At 39.2% G+C, this 15,904-nt stretch overlaps 3 protein-coding genes across 3 annotated transcripts in view; all 3 read right to left on the minus strand.

Annotated features, from left to right (window-relative positions):
- Positions 1–292, minus strand: part of LOC140146188 (sushi, von Willebrand factor type A, EGF and pentraxin domain-containing protein 1-like) — a 24,080-nt gene extending 23,788 nt beyond the window's left edge. Inside the window, exon 1 of the mRNA XM_072167964.1 lies at positions 62–292. Coding sequence (XP_072024065.1) covers positions 62–269 — 208 coding nt within the window. The 5' untranslated portion in view covers positions 270–292. The remainder of the gene's footprint in view (positions 1–61) is intronic.
- On the minus strand, positions 292–8,082 carry LOC140140569 (sushi, von Willebrand factor type A, EGF and pentraxin domain-containing protein 1-like). Its single transcript, XM_072162330.1, has 7 exons — positions 8,018–8,082; positions 5,871–6,043; positions 3,891–4,064; positions 3,104–3,338; positions 2,906–3,035; positions 1,853–2,367; positions 292–1,066 (listed from the first exon to the last, which is right to left on the minus strand). Exons 1-7 carry the CDS (start codon positions 8,080–8,082, stop codon positions 292–294), a joined length of 2,067 nt encoding a protein of 688 aa, XP_072018431.1.
- Positions 8,083–8,239: 157 nt separating this feature from the next.
- Positions 8,240–15,904, minus strand: part of LOC140140581 (sushi, von Willebrand factor type A, EGF and pentraxin domain-containing protein 1-like) — a 74,231-nt gene continuing 66,566 nt past the window's right edge. The window contains exons 13-18 of the mRNA XM_072162340.1: positions 14,991–15,104; positions 14,335–14,536; positions 13,115–13,272; positions 12,190–12,391; positions 8,571–8,742; positions 8,240–8,257 (exon numbers count right to left, since the gene is read on the minus strand). Coding sequence (XP_072018441.1) covers positions 8,240–8,257; positions 8,571–8,742; positions 12,190–12,391; positions 13,115–13,272; positions 14,335–14,536; positions 14,991–15,104 — 866 coding nt within the window. The remainder of the gene's footprint in view (positions 8,258–8,570; positions 8,743–12,189; positions 12,392–13,114; positions 13,273–14,334; positions 14,537–14,990; positions 15,105–15,904) is intronic.

Below are 15,904 nucleotides of genomic sequence, written 5' to 3' on the forward strand. Positions count from 1 at the left end.
AATTTATTTTATTTCTTTTTTTTTTTTTTTTTTTTGGCTTGACATCCAAGGAGATACTCACCAAGTAAAGTGTATCCATGACCACAGAAGTACTCCACCACACTTGCATACGTAAACTGGCTCCCCAAATATCCTCCATTTTTGGGTGTGAAAGGTTCCTTACATACTACTGGCAAACATTCTGGCATTACTCCATGCCATGTTCTGTCAAAATGACACACAAGCCAATCTGATCCATTCATATAGTACCCTTCCATGCATTCATACATCACTGTCGCATTAAAAACAGTCTCAGTTTAGCTTCAAAGTTGCATGAAGTACTGTGGGAGGTGGACCACACTGAATCGGGATGCAGTAAGGCTGTGAGGATTCGAACCACCAACTTGCATCACCAGAACATGTAGCAGTGTTGCTACCATACATATCATATCCCAGGTTACATTTGAATTGTACTATGCTTCCGTAAGTGTGTGTGTCACCAATTACATATCCATGGTCAACTGTGTCGGGTGATCCACAAGATACAGGAGTGCATTGTGGGATATCGCCAATCCAGGTACCATTTTCAATACATTTCATAACTGTATTTTCTCCACTGTTGAAATCATACCCATAATCACACTGATAAAATACTGTATTGTTGTAAGTATATTCCAGTCCTGTTGTGTTGCTATTTGGATATACTGGTGGGGCTCCACAGGTCACTGGCTCGCAAATTGGTGAAGCATTACTCCAGCTTCCATTCACAGAGCAATACAAAATTGAACTTCCAATGAGGTTGAATCCAGGTATACATCTATAGGTAACATTAGAAGCAAAAGTTAAACTATTGATCATCAATATTGCAAAGTCAACAACAGGTGGCGCTTCACATACGACTGGTTTACATTCTGGTGCATTCCCAATCCATTCACCGTTTTCAGAACATCTTAATACCACATCTTCTATGGGATAATATCCATAGCCACAACTAAAAGAAACTGTTTTATTAAAAGTGAAATCAGTTCCAATAATGTTGTTTTTAGGTATGGATGGGAGGTGTAGGGCATATGATTGGGTCACAGGTCATTAAGTGTCCTTCCCAAGTGCCATCTTCTGAACACCTAAGTTGAGTTCCTAATGCTTGTATAGCCAATATCACATAGGTATGAGACTGATTTATTATAAGCATAATCATCACCATCAATACTACCATGTTGGATGGATGGTGGCGCTGTGCAGTTAAGAGGATCGCAGAGTGCGTATTCCCACTCCAACGCCTGCTTCTCTGAGCAACTCATAGTATCACTATTTCCACTCAAGACATAACCAACATGACATTGATAAGTTACATCGCTACCAAATGTACGATTTGAACCAATGACCTCAGCATGAGGTACATCTGGAGGTCGGTCGCAAACAGTAATTCTACATTCAGGAATCTCACCCGACCACGAGCCAGATTCCAAACAAACCATGGTTCCATTCCCAATCCTATTATATCCAATCCAACACTGGTATGATGTAGTTTGATTAAAACGATAATTGGTTCCTATAATGCTGCTGAATGGTACTGCTGGTGGTTTGGGGCAAGTAATCTGCTCACATTGTGGAAGTTCACCTACCCATTTTCCCGTCTCAGAGCAAGTCAAATTTGTTCTTCCAATTTTTCTATACCCAACAACACACTCATAATGTACAATGCTGTTGTATATAAACTGTACACCTTGTATCATTCCATTTTGGCAAGTCTGGTGGATGACAGCATGAGACCGGTATACACTCTGGTCTATCCCTACCCATAAACCCAGTTCTGAGCATGTTAATATATTATTATCGACAGGTCTGTATCCAATAACACATTCATATATACACATTGGCATTGAAGGTAAAGTCAGTCCCTATGATGCGACTCTGTGAGATATTTGGAGGAAAACCACAGGACACTGGTTCGCATCGCGGCACCTGACCAGACCACGTTCTATCTGCTTCGCATTTCAATGCTCTATCCCCTACTATTTCAAATCCACTCTCACATGTGTAGAGTATCTTGCGTGTATAATACAGTTCGCCTGTAATGTTTGCATGTTGCACTATCGGTGGTTCCACACACACAATTCTTTGACATTGTGGCTGCTCACCACTCCATGATCCATTTGCATGACAGGTCTGCATTGCAGTTCCATGAAGCTTGTACCCTTCATCGCATTCATACGACACCGTATCTTCAAAGCTGTATCCTGTTGCTGTGCTTATCCCATGTGCGATTCCTGGTAAACTTCCGCAGTTAATTTTATCGCACGTTGGCCAAAGTCCTCTCCATTCTCCATCCGATTGGCACAGCATAATCCCGCGATCGCTTTTCCTCATTTGATAACCTTCGACACACTGATACACAATTAATATACCATAGGTAAATATATTTTCTCGGACTGTTTTAGTCTACTGTTAGTCACATGTGGTGGCTGTGGACATGTCACCGGTTCGCAAATCGGAAGAGTTCCACTCCACTGTCCGCTCCCCTCACACGTTCTCTGTATCTCGCCAATCAGATTGTACCCACTTCTGCACATGTACCGTACTGTATCCCCCAAGCTGAATTGATGGCCGATGTAATTCCCATGTTCCACTGCATCTGGTCTCCCGCACGATACTGGCACACATACCGGAGGAGGAGCCGACCATCTACCGTATTCCGTACATGCCAACTCACTGGCTCCTCTTAGCACGTAACCAAAATCGCACTGGATTTGCACCGATTGACCGAAAAAGAACTGTTGTCCAATAATTCTCCCATGATGCATCACTGGAAGCGGCGGACATGCCAAAGGGATGCAGACTGGGCGCTCAGACCACAAACCAGTATGCATACACGTGATGGTGACCGCCCACTTTGTACATAACCGACATCGCACATATAACTCACACTCTGACCAAACGTAAATTTAGATCCTCTCTTGGTGGCGTATTCCACCTCAGGTGGCTCTCCACAGGATACCGGTTCACATCTTGGCTCCACGCCTCCCCATCGCCCAGACGTCATACAAGTTCTCTGACTGCCTCCGATTAAATTGTAACCTGATATACAATGGTATGTGATGCTGTTCCCGACGGTTAAGCTTACAGCAGCTTGATGTATCCGTCCGCGATGACGCCATGGACGAGACAGCGAATCGGATGACATTCTGGATACGATGTCCACCGTCCATTAGTCTTACAAGTAACATTGTTCCTGCCAATCATCTCATAACCCGGAACGCAAATATACTGGACAGATGTTCCTGGGAGCACAATGTCCTTGTCGGAAAAGTCGCCAACGATTCGGGCATGTAGGATTTCACGTAGACCACATGATGTTTCTGCATGCAAAATATGAATATGATATACCAATATTTAATTTTGTTAATGACAATTTTAATTACAAGATCAGGTCTGCATCTGACCACAACACAAATAGTTTCTTAAGGCTTCACAATTATAATTCAATTATCCTGACTTTGCTTGGTCCTCTCATAACTGGATAAAAGAGGTTGCACATAATTCACTTATCTGGATTATTTACCTATCTGGCCTGTCCCACCATGACCAGATACTTTTGCATGTAGACAAGTATCCACTCCACAGTCCAGAGGCTTGACATTGCCTGATGTGAGGTCCTAGCAATGTATAGTTTGTATCACAGTGATAAGACACAACATCACCATACATGTATGTATTTTAACATAAACTATAAAGAGGTTGGACTGTACTTACTTTTGCATATAGGCGAGTCTCCACTCCACAGTCCAGAGGCTTTACATTGCATGATACAAGGTCCCAGCAATGTATAGTTTGTGTCAGAGTGATAAGACACAACATCACCATACATGTATGTATCAACATAAATCATAAAGAGGTTGGACTGTACTTACTTTTGCATATAGGTGAGTACCCACTCCACAGTCCAGAGGCTTGACATTGTCGGATGCGAGGTCCAAGCAAAGTATAGTTTGTATCACAGTGGTAAGACACAACATCACCATACATGTATGTATCAACATAAATCACGCCTTTGTCTATGTTTGCTGGACGACCGCATAGGACTCCTGTAAGGTGAAGATATAGTAATATATATAATGAAAACTGATCTCAAGTGCTAAACTCCGCCTAAACAGACACTCTAAGCACTAACAAGATGCACTAAGTGCAGACAAATGTAAGCAGTCAAGATTAATAGGTAAATTTTCACGGGAAATTTTTCTGGACACGTGACCAATGCATATCAATGTGAGTGTAACCTCGAGCCTAATCCCTGACCCCCGGCAGTGACCTCGCTATTCAAGTCTTAGTTATTTTGAATTGGAATAGTATTTTGGCATAGTTTCGATAGAAATTTGTGCATTGCAAAATTATTGAAAATTATGCAATCTTAATTTCTTCTCAATATCAACAAAACGTAATTTCAAAAATATTTACCTAAAAAAAAAATATTTATCTACGGAAACTCTTGTTATAACATTATTAACTTCCGACAAGTAGCTTATTTTGCATCCAAGGAGAAATTCTTCCTTTTCAAATACATTGGAAGACCACCCACTGTGCTCGGGGTCACATTCTATAATGCTAATATGTCTGCGCCCATGGGTGGCACGGGTCCAGAAATTTTTCCTGTGAAAATATTCCTATTAATCTTGACTGGTAAGTATGAGTATCGTTATACAGAAGGTACATAGAATGAGCAATTTTAGGCAAATTTCAGGATATTTCCCCAGTCCCCATCCCATGTATACATACTGGTAATTATTGCACAGACCCTAAATTTAACTGACAAAAAAGGCTAACTTCAGCAGAAATTGTTCCCCAATGATGTCGGGAGTGGTCTTTTTTCTCCTTCAATGTTCCTTTAATTTCGTCTCTTTCTGTTCTTCCGATTTGGATCAGCATGATTATGCAGCCTTTTCAAAGTTTATAGTTCATCTTTTTCACCTTGGTCCCATCAGGACATAAGCGTGTTTCAACACAGAATGACCATCAGACATTCATAACCTTATGAATATTATATTTTAAAATACAAATATCATATTTTATGATTTGTAAACATGTAAATGCAAATGGAGGTCATTAAAATTTCAAAATTGACTGTAAAGTGCTTTATTGTTCCAATCCCGCATGAAAATAAGCCATGTTTGGCAAGATCATATCTTAAAGGGGCATTTCGTGATCCACAGCCTCATCCCCCACTTTTCTCAAAAAAAAGTTGAGATTTTTAAATCACTGGAAACCTCTGGCTACATAATGTTTATGTACAAAATATTTCTTGCAGATTAATTCGCTTTTGCAAAGATATATCGTGAAATTTGAATTTCGCTCTGGTGCACCAGAACGAAATTACAACGCATTGTCTATGGAGCAGTGTAATACACATAATCATGCATAACTCGCAAACGCAAAATCGGAATCAACTGAAATTTTGGGAATAGGCTTTTTTCGTGGATATGTACTGAAAAATGTCATAAAAAGAGGATGCTAGGATCACGAAACACTCCTTTAACATGCAAACAAACATGCATAATCACCGCATGAATAAGCCCGCCTACTTGTTGATCACATATTACTAATACACATTAAAACAGTGAACAGAAGATACATTTTCAATATCCTTTTAAGCAAAAAGTGTTATTTTCATGAAACAAATCTGCTTACCATCATTTTGTGAAATCGGCAGGGTTTGAGTTGGGCCTCAGCATATAACCTTGACCCAAAAGAGTTTGATTTCCAGCAATGGTCTCACAAACGGATAGTGCAGTTAATATTGTCTAAACGAACACTTACTTTACCATGATTACGCAGCCTCCTTTAAACAATTCGGTCCCATCAGGACCTAAGCATGTTTCAACACAGACAACACTTACTTTGGCAGTATGGTAAATGTGATGGCATCCATTCCCCAGAGATTTGACACACTGCTTGACTAGGTCCTTTTATCAGATCAAAACCTTTGTTACAGGAGTAGGTGACAGTTGATAAGGTTGTGTTAGGCTTGAAACCGTAAAGTTGCTGCTTGGTGCAAGTGGTGAGAAACACCCTGCAAAAGAGACAGTTCAAGAAACATTAAAAGATTTGTTGCCCTCAATGCCAAGGTTAAATTTGGCACACTGCTCAACTTGGTCCCTTTATCAGATAAAAACTTTTATTACAGGAGTAGGTGACAGTTCGTCGGCTGTATTCCATAGTGGCGTATAGTGATTTTTGGTCATTTTTTTGAAAATTGGCACATATGTTTTAATGATGTTCTCTTTCATTTTTCTAAGTCTCATCAGTCATAATTAGCTAATTAATTAGTAATTAATTAATTAAATGTGGCGTATAGTTACAAAGTGACATTTTTTGTATTCCATAGTGGCGTATCGACCATACGCAACTTTTTATACAAATTTTATAATTATGAAATATCGGCAAAAATGAAAACATCGTATGTCATAGTGGCGTGCATCGTATCGGACCTATACGCCACTATGGAATACTTAACGGTTAAAAGTAACGCTTATAGGGATTACACGACGACCGAGGGTGGCGCACGGTTAACGTTAGGTTAGGGTATTGCGCTTTTGTTTGTTTTCCATAGTGACGATAGTTTTATTTTCAGTTTGCCAGCAATAGTATGTATTTATTTCTTTTGAAAAATATATAACAATAAAATCTATTTAGTTTACTACAGAAATATCACACCATTTTCAAAATACAATGAATGTCTGATTTACACAACTCGATTTTAAATTGGCATTTCTTCAAACCCGATTTTCTCGAAAAGTTGTTTATTCATGCCTCACTATACGCCACTATGGAATACGGACGACGAGTTGATAGTGTTAGGTTTGGAACTGGTAAAAGTTGCCATTTCTTGGTGCAAGTGGTGAGAAACATCCTGCAAAAGAGATAGATTGAACATTGAAATTTTAAAATATTTGTTGCCCTCAATGCTAAGGTTAAACTTTACAGACTGCTTGACTTGATCCTTCTATCAGATCAAAACAGGAGTGGGTGAAAGTTGATGTTCTGAGATGTGTTGGGCTTAAAAAGTTGCTGTTTCTTGGTGCGAGTGGTGAGAAACACCTTGCAAAATAGAGAGATATAAATATTTGTTGCCCTCAAATGTTAAGGTTTAATTGACACATTGCTTGACTTGGTTCCTTTCTCACATCAAAATCTTTATTACAGGAGTAGGTGACAGTGTTGGACTTTAAACCGGTAAAGTTGCCATTTCTTGGTGCAAGTGGTAAGAAACACCCTGCAAAAGAGACAGACATTTTATACAGATTTGTTGCCCTGAATGCCAGGGTTATTTCCTTTTATCAGAGGAAAACCTATATTACAGGACTTTGGGCTAAAATAATGTACAACTGAAAAAAAATTGCGCTACACATGCACATGCAATTATAACAGTAACACAGGAACAAACTGATGCAAATTTGAATTTATTTTGTCTTTGCCCCCTCAGACAACTGACACCCTATATACCATTGCACAAAAAGATTATTAAAAAAAACATCTGGAGCAATAATTGATAATTACCATTACCGTTAATTGCAGCATTTCAGTGTCTTGGACCACAGTGGTCTTGAACATCATTTACCATTGTTTACATAATGACATCAGTTGCATACTTTCCCAAAAGCCAATCAAAGATCTTTTTCGCATACCATATAAGGACATAGTGGACTGGCCTGTCAAAAAGTTCCTGTATTAAAGATGAAGCCGTTTTCCAAACCACACTCCCATGTGTGAAAGTTCCAGTGAAGTTGAGCACATACTTTTATCAAAACAATGCTAACTAGCAATACTCCTATACCTGTAACACACAGTGTGCGGAAGAGGTTGCACATCTATAATTGTGATGGGCTGTGCTGTATAAAGTATAGGAAAATGGGCAACACTGCACAATGTTGCATGTATTCATGACGTTTTTAGGTATTTCAATATTTGACATTTTTGGTTTAAAAAAATCATTAAAATTCAAAAAAATTTACACCAAGCCAAAAAAAAAAAATCAGTGTCTCACCTTGACAAAAGTGGTTCTCTACTCAGTAGCACTCTGCCCGTTATCCCACCGAGAAAATCCGCCATGCCTGTATCACATCTATCTGCTTGTCGCAAGACCTATGAAGCGCCCTCACTTCCTGTTTATCAAGAACTCTATCCCATATATTCAGAAGGGATATTTCACCGAGAAATGACTCCACAAGGTTGAAGTCGCCGCCAAGGATATCTTGCTCTTGACCAATCACAAACACACCACCTCCTGCAACAAATCATTATTAAGAACTATTTTGATTGGTTACAATGAGGGGCTGTATCATGTTTTGAGCCAATCAGAGACATGGTAAGAAATGACTCCACAAGGTTGAAGTCACTACCAAGGAGATCTTGCTCTTGGCCAATCACAAACACGCCACCTCCTGTAACAATAGGTATTAACATGTATTACTTGTTGGGAGAGAAATTAGACAAAATACTTGTAATGCATGCACGCTGATGCATTAGACTCATCAATATCAGCGCATCCTCCTTGTGGGTTGTACACCCACTACCTCCTCCCTACCTTACCACCATACCTTGAATAAATGTCCCTGTTGCCAAACCCGCTCCCATAGCCTCCTCTTCCCGCCTTTATAGATATGCCAGTCCCTTTCCTGATTACTCCATGTCACTATGATGTGATGCCACAGTCCATCATTCGCTGTCACATCTGTCACTACTGCCTGTCCATTGATGTATAGAGCAAACCTGAAATACCAAATCACAAAGGCACACCAATATTAGTCAGCTTAGACCACAGACGAAAGAGATACAGACCGCGTGCAATCAGTCAAAGTCTTAGCATCACCCGATAATGAGGGCCGATTGTTCCATGAAATGCAACAAGCGAGACTGCTATGCAATTACCACATATTTTCACGGTCTATTGCGTAATCGCGAAAGCACACAACGCTCTATCACGTATACGCGAAGGCATGCAACGATTGTTCAACACTGCATGATCGAACAATCGGCCCTCATGAATTTGCGAGAACTCACATCATACAATGCAGGGGACTTTGACTGGTTGTACGATGTATGTTGCTCTTTCTGGCTTAGACTACTCTATTAAAAGCAATGTATATAATACCCATGTGACCTATGCATGGATGCCGCCATACCAAGACCACCAAACAAAATAAATGATCAGGTGTTGTACCCCTTCCCAAATAGTGTACAATTGAAAATTGGTCTGCTTAACACAAAATTTTACCTCTATTTTGGGCAAAAATAGTGTAAATTTGAAAAAAAAAAAAAAAAAGCTTCACACACAATTATCACAGTAATACAGGACCAACAAATAGGGACAGTGGTCCTAGATAGAAAGTGCTTTCAGGCTGTTTAGGGAATAAAGCACTATAAAAATATCTACATTTATTTTTTATTTTTATAGGTTGTCTGATGATATATATGAAACAATTTTGGTTTCATTTCAGCCTTTTTACAAGCTTACCTCAAATGACCTTCAAGGATTTTTCACAAAGACCACCCCAGCAAACATAAAACGCTTTTAAAAATGTTTAAAGTTATCATATTTTGGGTTTTAGTTTTAGTTAAAAGACTTTAATAACATTAAATATTGGGTTTTATAAAGGTCACAAACGCTTTTAAAACATTTTGTATAAAACGCACTGCAACAACATTTTTAATATTCTTTTCAAAATGTTATTGTAAAATAACTTTTACCAATAATTTCTACCAAATATTTGGCCAACACTTAAATAACATGTTAGAATATTTTACAGTAAATATTATTATAAATAATCAATTTCCCAATAATGAAGTATGAGCTTCAAGATTATAAAATTTCAGTTTAGAAAAGTGTCGCCTTAAAATAGACCAAACTGACGGGAGAGAATTACTCCACAGCGTAAAATTGGTGTAATAGTGGAAGAATTTATTTTGTTTGGTCTGGAATTTTTTTTAATCTAGGGTTGCCAAACATGTGACTTGGTAGCCCAATTGGGTGAATTTTGAAGATTTTCCTGGCAACTTTTGACAATTTCCTGTCCCATAGATACCAATGCTTAAGAAACAAATTGGGTGACTTTTCAACATTGGCTCCCGCGTCTTCCGGTAGTTTCCTATCCCATACCAATGGTTAAGAGAAAAATTTTCATTAATTGAACCATGATTTTTAGCAACCTTAAACTATTTAGGGTCAAACTTGCATCATTGCAGATGATCTTATTAATAACCTCCTTGATTGGTTCAAAATTGGACACAATATTCATTTTGCCCAATCAGCAGGTAGTTCTCATGGGGTTAAAAAGTGTCACATGAAATGGACCAAATTGACATGAGCACGGTCACCAAGAGTTGGCCTGGGATTGGGTACCAATTTGTTAAATAATGAAATCTATATCCTAAACTGGTCCTTCAATCATGCAAATGGGCAAACTGCTGGCTTTTGTGTATTTCAGTCTTGGCTCAAAAATGCATCATGGCCACAGCACCACCCCTCATTCGCCATTGTCAACATGCCTCTTCTCTTTATCATGCCATGATGGTGATATTGGATGGAAGAATAATTCTTCCCTGACAGCGAAATTGTGTGACAATCTTGGTTGCAAAAAATCATTGAAAAAGCCTGATTTTCGCCCAAATTTCAAATTAGCGGGCCAAAAAAAAATTAGTTTTTTGTTTTCCCCAAAAATTAGCATTCTGGCCCCAAAATTGACCTCACAGATGAATTTATCAAGTCTTTGCCATCCTGAATATGTAAAATTTTATATACTTTAGACCAACAATTTAGCAGTTATGAGCAGGGACAGATTTAAGCGGTGGCCCGGGCCAGTGGATTTTGTGTCGGGCCACTAAACTTCCAACAATGCTGGCCCGGCGGGACCACTAGATTTTTCAGCCTGATATAACACATTTGAGACAAGATATAATCAGTGATGGCCATATTTACACAGTTTCTGCTCCATCTGTCATCTGTAATTTATATCTTTATTTAATGAGTTTTCGTATTTATATTCTTATTCTTGTGGTGCTAGCAAGTTGGAAATATATGGCTGATTTTTATGTCGATAGTAGGCCTACATACTACTTCCAATCTCTTTCGTGTTTCATCTGATGATGATAGCGATACCACAAAAACACATAATTTTATTTGAACCTTTGTGAACTTTTGGAACTATAAAAGGCAGGACAATGACTGAATTTGTGTTAATGACTACACTCTCTACATTGAGTACATTCAGTACAAAACAAATTAAAATGTCAAGGTTTGCTTGACTTTAAAGGGCTCGGATAGCAAAGCTTCCACGTATTTTTTGTGGGAGAGCACATCAGACATATCGAATTGCATTTTGAAAACGAGGATGTCCTTCTGATATCATAAAAATGATTAAAAATTCATATAGATTTTTTTCCCCAAAACACCAAAAAAGGGTCTTTTTTTGTTGTTTTTTTGCAGTAGAACATATTGAAAAAGCTGGACCAGTAAATTTATTGCAGGGCCACTAGATTTGCCATTTCACTGGCCCGGAGGGCCAGTGGAAAACTGAAACCTAAGTCTGTCCCTGGTTATAAGGCCCGAAAGTTTCCATAATTCCAGGGTTACGACCACCCTTAAGATCATTAAATTTCAGTTTTAAAAAGTGTCGCCTTGAATGAACCAACTTGACGGGAAACGAATTTACTCCATATTCTCCCATTCCAAGTTCCAACCCAGAATAATGCATATTGCATTATTAGCCTCATCCCACCTTGCCTCATCCAACCCAAGTTCTCACCCAGTATACTCCATAAGTGTCAATGCCATAGGCGAGATCCCGGGGTGTGGGATATATATTTTGCCAGGGGTATGGTCCATACAATCATCCCACCAATGTTGATGCCTGTATGTGGGTTTCTGACCAAATTAACCTCATATTTGGTCATTTTAGCCCCCAAAGTGAAAAAATTTTTGCACGCTTTGCGCCCATTTCTACCATTATTCTGTTGCCAAAGGTGCTTGATTCACTATACTTCAAGAATTTTTTTCCAACACCACCCCCCATGTCCAAAAGATATCTACGCCACTGGTCAATGCATTGTCAACCTCATCCCTCCTTGCCTCATCCCTTTTCTCACCCAGTATACTCCATAAGTGTAAATGCATTATCAACCCCATCCCTACTTGACTCATCCCCCACCCCAAGTTCTCACCCAGTATAATCCATAAGTGTCAATGCATTGTCGACCTCATCGCTAGTAGCATAAGAGAACGGACAGCCATAGTTGCCAGAGTCGGTTGTTTGCATCCAGAAAGCGACGGTGACCTCACTGAGGTCAGGTAGACTCTTCTCCAGTAGTATATAATCAGTGGTTCCAGAGTGCTCAAATACCAGACTGAAGTTCCATGGCAGCTCTGAAAAGGAATGAGCGAGTGAAAATTGGGCTATTCCATTTAAAATTGACACTCCCTGTGGAAAATTTTGGAAATATCTCACAGAGGGGTTATTAATTTCAAATGGAATTAACAAATTAACCAACTCTATTTGAAACTCACTCTCCTCTGTGGAAGATTCCGGGTGAATCTTTTTCCACTTTCAGATTCTCAGTAGCAGGCAAGACTTCTCCCTTGTCCCCCCCCACCCTCCACTTGGCTATGCCACTGCATTTGACTCTCTCAAATTAATAGTCCATTCGATTGTCAGACCATGTACTTTGACTGTTGAATGGACAATCATGGAGCCAAGAGACTTTTTGTGGAGTCGAATGGAAATAGAACTGGTATCTATTTCCATTCAACTTTTAAATGGGTTAACAGTGTACCCAGGTAGAACATGTGGCCAAATCCATGATTTCTCATATCATTCAAGGGACGTCTCCATTTTTTAGATAGACCATCTATGTATGTCCACAATCGTGGCTGTTCCAAAAAGTCAAGCAACCAAAAAGTTGGCTGATCTTTACGAGCAAATGAAATACTCTGGGATGTTTCACATAAAGGACAAAAGTCATTGGGAATGATTTTATAACTATTTCATATTTGGGAGGCCCTCTTGCACCCTTTCTTTAGAGTCAACCAACTTGAATATCCCCACAACACCCCCCCATCTACCACCAGAAGATGATCTGAATCTCTTACCTATTTCACAAATTTGACCTGAGAATCCCGGTAGACAGTGACAAATGAAACCATTGATATCATCCACACATTCCCCACCATTTTGGCATGGTGATGAGGTACATTCATCAATATCTATCTCACACTGGAAGCCATCAAACCCTGATTGACAGCTACAACTGGAGAAGCAACAACAGACAAAAAACACAATTTACAAAAAAAAAAAATCTAAAAATTACAACAGTTTATCACACAATTAGGCCTGGGTGCTCAATCTCGCCGATTAACTCTTTGGCGTGCCCGGAACCTAAGCCGCAGACCCACGCCGATGCACATATGCTGAGAAATAAAATACTGTTGCGATATGCACTAACAAAATGTGTGTCTGCTAGATGAAAAGCAATGTTCAGTCAGCCGTTCATCAGCTTGATCGGCCCAACTCCTGCATTTCTCGCAACCGGCTTATAACACTTGACAACAATAGCCTTACAAATTAGTGTCCATGAGTGCATTGATTCTTTGCCGGATTATATCGACTGATCCGCAAATTGCTCACGGTGAGTAAACTCAAGTATGTACAACAATAAACATTAATATAAAGGTTTCGAGTAATGAATGACAAACCGCAGAACAAAAAGAATTGGCAAGATGTTGCGAACTTGATGCCCATAACTGCTCGCGATTTTGCAACCAAGGATATGGCTACACTATATTAATTCGTCGGCGTACTGTGGCTTGAAACTGCAAGCCACAGGCGAGCCATCGAAATGCTCCAAGATGACGCAGAGTTAATCGGCGAGATTGAGCACCGGGGCCTTAATAATAAAATCTTAATTTATAGATCCCATCTTGTCAAATAAGTGGGATATGAATTTTAACTGGAATAGCCCATAAAAATGCATATGTGACACGATCAAGGGAAATGAGTCGGATGTCGCTAATATTGATTTTGAGATATTGACAAAGAAAGTGTTCAAATTCTTTTATTTTATATTGTTTTCAGCGATTGATAAATTGACGTAACTTCACAAAGAAAAGTCGTATCAACAAGGAGTTTTCAGTTTCTGAAAACTCTAATGTCCTCTTTAGAAACATGTGTAAAACTCATTTTCGACCAGGGCCGACATGCGACTCATTCACCTTCATCATGTCACATATAGTCTCCAATTATCAAGCCTGATGAACCTGTTCAAAGATTGATTCAATCATTGTAAGAATATAAATAATGTTAACTTGCATACCTATAATAACCTGGCTGATCATGACAACTACCATTATTGGCACATGGCTGACTAACACACTCATCCAATTCTTCATCACACTGGTCGCCATGGAAACCATTCAAGCAAGCGCATAAGTATCCACCGATGAAATCAATACACCTTCCTCCATTGTGGCATGGGGCTGAGGTACATTCATTAATTTCAATGTCACAATTGGTACCTGTGAATATAAACATAATGTGATGAGTAAAATGTGTCTCCACAAGAAGGGCAGTTCTCTAATCTCTAAATCTAAAAAATGTTATATATGTAAAATGACCTAAAGTGACCTCTAGATGCCCTGATCATGATCAAAATGCGATATAATTTAAATCGTCCATAGGACACGTAAAAATGAAAAGTAAAACAAAGGGCTTTTTTTCCAATCAAAATCGTAAAAAAAGGACCCTCGAAAAAAGGGGGAGCATGGGCCCAGTGTGCCCATGCCTGGATCAAGGGCGCCCTCAATTTAAGGCTTACAGCTGTTGGAGCCATCTATGCAAGAGCCTTTGCTAAATTGGCAATGATAGTTGTTGGAACCATCTATGCAAGAGCTGTTATGTTGACAAAGCTTGGATACATACTCATCAATATCAATGAAGAGAGAAGAGGGGAAGTACAATCTAAACACCCACCTTGGTATCCTTTGCTACATTGGCAATGATAGCTGTTGGGACCATCTATGCATGAGCTGTTATGTTGACATGGTTGGGATGCACACTCATCAATATCTACGGCACACATACTTCCTGCAAAATAAATTTGTGCAAAAGTTAAGTGTATGAGAAGGAAAGCAAATATTGGGCTATTCCTTTTAAATTCCACACACCCCCTGTGGAAGATTTCACTACCATCTCAATTCAATCCAGCTGAGAATTTTTGGCTAATTTTGTGTTAATTTCCAATTTAAGATGTTGAAATTTATGTTGAATGGGTGACTCTGTTTAAAATCTACACCCCCGCCCCACCCATGTGGATCCAGATTAAGGTCATGTCTTCCATAGTGGTGTATGGATTTCAACTGGAATAGCCTAGCACTGTGTCTAGGGGCTGTAAAGAAAACTCGCGAGGAGTTTGACGACAAGCAGTGGACCTTTTACACAAGTTTGCCGTGAGCATTCTTATCTTATTATAAACAGATATCGGTGGCTATAGCATTCAATAACATTTTGGTCTTTATGGACTTCAGAATTTTTCTCCTATATTCTGACTTCACATTGGATCTTGTTGAGGCCCTCTCCCATTTGCTCTAACAGCTGGTAAAGATACATCTTACAAAGGGCATTCTTAACCTTATTCCTCGTCTGGAACTATAACTCGACTTTCAAATCCTAACTCCATACATATATATAATTTCTAGCAATAATCCTAAATCCCAATAATTATGTGTACCCTAATTTTGTAACCCCAAATAGAAATTCTAAATTAGACACCTAAAGACTTCTCCAAACTTGCCCCTTTCATTAGCTGCTAAATTTGGTACCTTTACTGGTCTGGAGACCTGACCCAAGCCAGCTTGGGTAGCCGTGTTAACACTTGCTCTACAGAG

Source organism: Amphiura filiformis, chromosome 2 (assembly GCF_039555335.1).
Source record: "Amphiura filiformis chromosome 2, Afil_fr2py, whole genome shotgun sequence".
NCBI classification, from domain to species: Eukaryota; Metazoa; Echinodermata; class Ophiuroidea; order Amphilepidida; family Amphiuridae; genus Amphiura; species Amphiura filiformis.

What these genes read in the sequence shown, in the direction of transcription:
- LOC140140569 (XM_072162330.1), bottom strand. Translation starts at nt 8,082, where the DNA reads ATGGCGGATTTTCTCGGTGGGATAACGGGCAGAGTGCTACTGAGTAGA. An exon ending in ACATTTACCATACTGCCAAA is followed by an intron (nt 4,065 to 5,870) that starts GTAAGTGTTGTC and finishes TTCACCTTACAG; the next exon opens with GAGTCCTATGCGGTCGTCCA. An exon ending in GTACTCACCTATATGCAAAA is followed by an intron (nt 3,339 to 3,890) that starts GTAAGTACAGTC and finishes TTTTGCATGCAG; the next exon opens with AAACATCATGTGGTCTACGT.